At 40.1% G+C, this 3111-nt stretch overlaps 2 protein-coding genes across 4 annotated transcripts in view; one reads left to right on the top strand and one right to left on the bottom strand.

Moving 5' to 3' along the window:
• Nucleotides 1-248, top strand: part of LOC104808158 (uncharacterized aarF domain-containing protein kinase At1g79600, chloroplastic-like) — a 3023-nt gene extending 2775 nt beyond the window's left edge. The window contains exon 5 of the mRNA XM_010533744.2: nucleotides 8-248. Within this exon, the coding sequence (XP_010532046.1) occupies nucleotides 8-42 (35 nt within the window). The 3' untranslated portion in view covers nucleotides 43-248. The remainder of the gene's footprint in view (nucleotides 1-7) is intronic.
• Nucleotides 249-364: 116 nt separating this feature from the next.
• Nucleotides 365-2772, bottom strand: LOC104808157 (syntaxin-51-like). Of its 3 annotated transcripts, none has more exons than XM_010533742.2 (6): nucleotides 2483-2772; nucleotides 1684-1921; nucleotides 1319-1524; nucleotides 1113-1213; nucleotides 980-1024; nucleotides 365-727 (listed from the first exon to the last, which is right to left on the bottom strand). In XM_010533742.2, exons 2-6 carry the CDS (start codon nucleotides 1902-1904, stop codon nucleotides 593-595), a joined length of 708 nt encoding a protein of 235 aa, XP_010532044.1. In that variant the 5' UTR covers nucleotides 1905-1921; nucleotides 2483-2772; the 3' UTR covers nucleotides 365-592. The 3 variants fall into 3 exon arrangements, with proteins under 3 accessions (XP_010532044.1, XP_010532042.1, XP_010532045.1); XM_010533740.2 differs by having other exon boundaries at nucleotides 1684-1908; nucleotides 2483-2769; XM_010533743.2 differs by having other exon boundaries at nucleotides 365-724; nucleotides 1684-1908; nucleotides 2483-2759.
• Nucleotides 2773-3111: the final 339 nt, after the last annotated feature.

Below are 3111 nucleotides of genomic sequence, written 5' to 3'. Positions count from 1 at the left end.
CTGCTGGGAGCCACAACACCATCTTCCTCTCCCGTCTCATAGGTCTCTTCTTTCTTCACACTTGATGGTAAATGTATAGTAGTAAAGGCAAACATGCCCCGGCAACTACAGGATCGCTTCATGTTCTGGTGATAGTATCATTCTTTTTCTATTTGTCACCACCCACTACATCTGAAAACTACAGAATTGTATCTAAAAGAAAGTATTACAGATTCTCACCATGACAACAGTTCATTTCTCTATCTGTATGGACATATCTTCAGAGGTACGCAAGAGATTTCAAGGGGTCAGGCAACACAGCTCTACACAACCTGGGGTTCTGACACTTCACTAGTTCTGAATAAGCCATTTCTCATCTACGGGATTGGATTAGAATACAGTAATTATGAAGCAGCTGGTTTTGCCGAAACAGAAAGGCTTACAACTTGCAAAGATATGAAACCAGTGCGTGCACGTTATATACTCATGAAGGTTTCACAGGAAGAAGAAAACAAGGGAAGGCGCAGACAATTGGACGAGGAAAAACAGATAAATCCGGATACATACAATTACTACAGGGGAGGACAGCTCATTATGCTGTCCTGTCGGGGAATTACAAGTACTTGACTAGCAGCCAAATCACAACGACCAGAACCACAATCCCAATGACGGATAAGAGCATGGACACACAAGAGCAACCACCTCTCATGCGCTTGTTCATTACAGCAAGGCTCTTCTGTACTCTCTGCTATCAAGAAAACCAAAACAGGGAGAGACATCAAAACCCAAATGTCATTGATGAGTTTACTGAGAAGGGTGCAATTGCATGCAGCTAACCAAACAGTTGCTTCATAAGAGTAAGAATCAATTCAGACCCGAATACATCACGGTCACGGGTAAGTTTAGCAATATAGTCTTTGAGGCGACCGATTCTTTCATATGTGGGCCTAAGTTTCTGAGGGTTATCTGACCAAACGAATGGAGAGTTGAAATGTATTACCCGTAAGCGGGAATCGGTAACATCCACGTGGTAGTCTAAGTCATCCTGTACATATATAGGAACACAAAGTCGGATTTGTTAAGATCAGACCATGAAACTGAAGGCAGAAGAATAAAATAAACGGAAACCATACGATAAGCCTTGTCTGCAGGTTCAGTTCCTCATTAACTGCCAAAGCAATGTGTTTTGTACTTATGACTGTCTCCTCCAACTTCTCAAGTCCCTCGTCTTGCTCTATTTAGGAAAACAAAAAAAGAACCCATGAGAGGATGAATACAAAAAGCCTGTTTTATACCGTACACAGAGGATAACATGAAGATCTCTTAACAAACAGGTTACCTCTCATAACTTGACGCTGAAATCCAACAATTCCTTGGTTGTCCATGCCAGCAACTCTGCTCATGCTGTCAGTCTGCTTTGTTTCTGGCCCGAGCAAGCTGTCTCTATTTGCAAAGTTTGACACGTTCAATGCAGATGCCATCTGACTTGCTTTTGATCTCAAATTGCTAATCATGTCCTTGCGTCGATTCATCTCTTTCTCCGAACTGTCCATCAACATGACACACAACAACGGAGTAAAGAAATGTTCAGACAGAAAGACCTCAGCTATAATCACCACACAGGAGAGACATGAACTTGGTTGGTGGTGTGTCTAATTTGCAGTTTAACTGTTGTAGGAGGAAACTAATAAGAGACGTACTTACATGGGTTGCTTCCCCGGAATCTTAGCTAGAAGGGACTGCAGACTGTCTAGTCGAGTCCCAAGAATCGTGATCTTTCTTCGTATTGCAGAAGCATGCCGTTGAGCTTCAGGCCCTGATACTACAGCCAATGAACTCCGTTCTGATATCATGCCATTTATATCCTCGGACAGCTTTAAAGCTTCATTGTACTCTCTCACCCATGAATCCGAAGAAGATGCCATTGTCCTGCAAATAAATGCTGATAAAAAATGATCTCCCCCGTACCAAACGTATTCCGATGATCAGAGCTTCTTCAGAGAAAGAACTGAGTTATCATACAAGATGCAACACCAGCAATAACAGAGATCGAAGCGACAAACTAGTTTCATGAACAAAAACTTCCTATTACATCACCCAGAATACTGAAATCCGTACCAAAAAGAACTTTCAGGAGTAGCACAGGTAATTGCGATAATTCTGAAAACTTTTGAGTCAAGCCACAACCATCGGAGAGCAAATACCATCACTTTCCGAATTGAATCAACAGGGTTGACAAATTCAGCATCAGAAAACACAGAAAACAGCGGCCGTTTCCCTAATTTCACACAAAAGGACATGAATTGTGCATGCCCAGAAATTTCCCAAGGCCTAGTGCTCGTTACGAGTAGGAGAGGTACATAATTTCTCAAAACCCGTGATACCCATCACCCAGAAATCCATAATCAGGCAAAAGATCGGACGATTCAGCACCTGGATTATTCCCAAGAGAAAGCATCGAAATTGACCTAAAGCACAATGTTCAAAGACTCGAATTGCTTACCCAGAAGTTTCTCGGACCTCGACCAAGCCGATTGACTTTCTCGGGGTATCCACCTTGAAGATTAAAACGAGATCGTCTTGGTGTGTTTTCCAGGCGTAAAACCACCGAGCAACGGAGGACAACGAGCGTCAAAGTTGTGAATGATGATGCCTTGTCCTTTTTCAGTCAAAAGAAGGGATTTCACAAAACGTCGTCGTATCGCGAAAAAGGGTCAATGAAGATTTGCAGCAATATGGGCTAATATCAGAAACACAGGGAAATATCGGGCCCACTTTATAATGTCATGGATTTATGGGCTATTTGAAAAATGACCAAATAAACTTTAATTTCCGAATTATAAAACAAATACGAATTTACAAATGATATATATATATATATATATATATATATATATATAATATTCTAATGTAACTAATGATTTGTTTATCCTTATTGGCATTTATATGACCAAATAATCGCTAATTTTCTATCATTATTGGCATTTATAATTTATTTATCCTTTAGTTAAAACAAAAAAGTTGTTCAAGTATTTAGTGGATCTTGGATCTTGGATAAAACTAACAAGATTTTGAACTCTATTTTAAGATATTTATATGATCTATGATAGTAATATCATTTTTGAGTTGTAG

Source organism: Tarenaya hassleriana, unplaced genomic scaffold (assembly GCF_000463585.1).
Source record: "Tarenaya hassleriana unplaced genomic scaffold, ASM46358v1 Cleome14, whole genome shotgun sequence".
In the NCBI taxonomy this organism is placed as follows: domain Eukaryota; kingdom Viridiplantae; phylum Streptophyta; class Magnoliopsida; order Brassicales; family Cleomaceae; genus Tarenaya; species Tarenaya hassleriana.
This window is presented reverse-complemented; position numbering and strand designations above follow the sequence as displayed.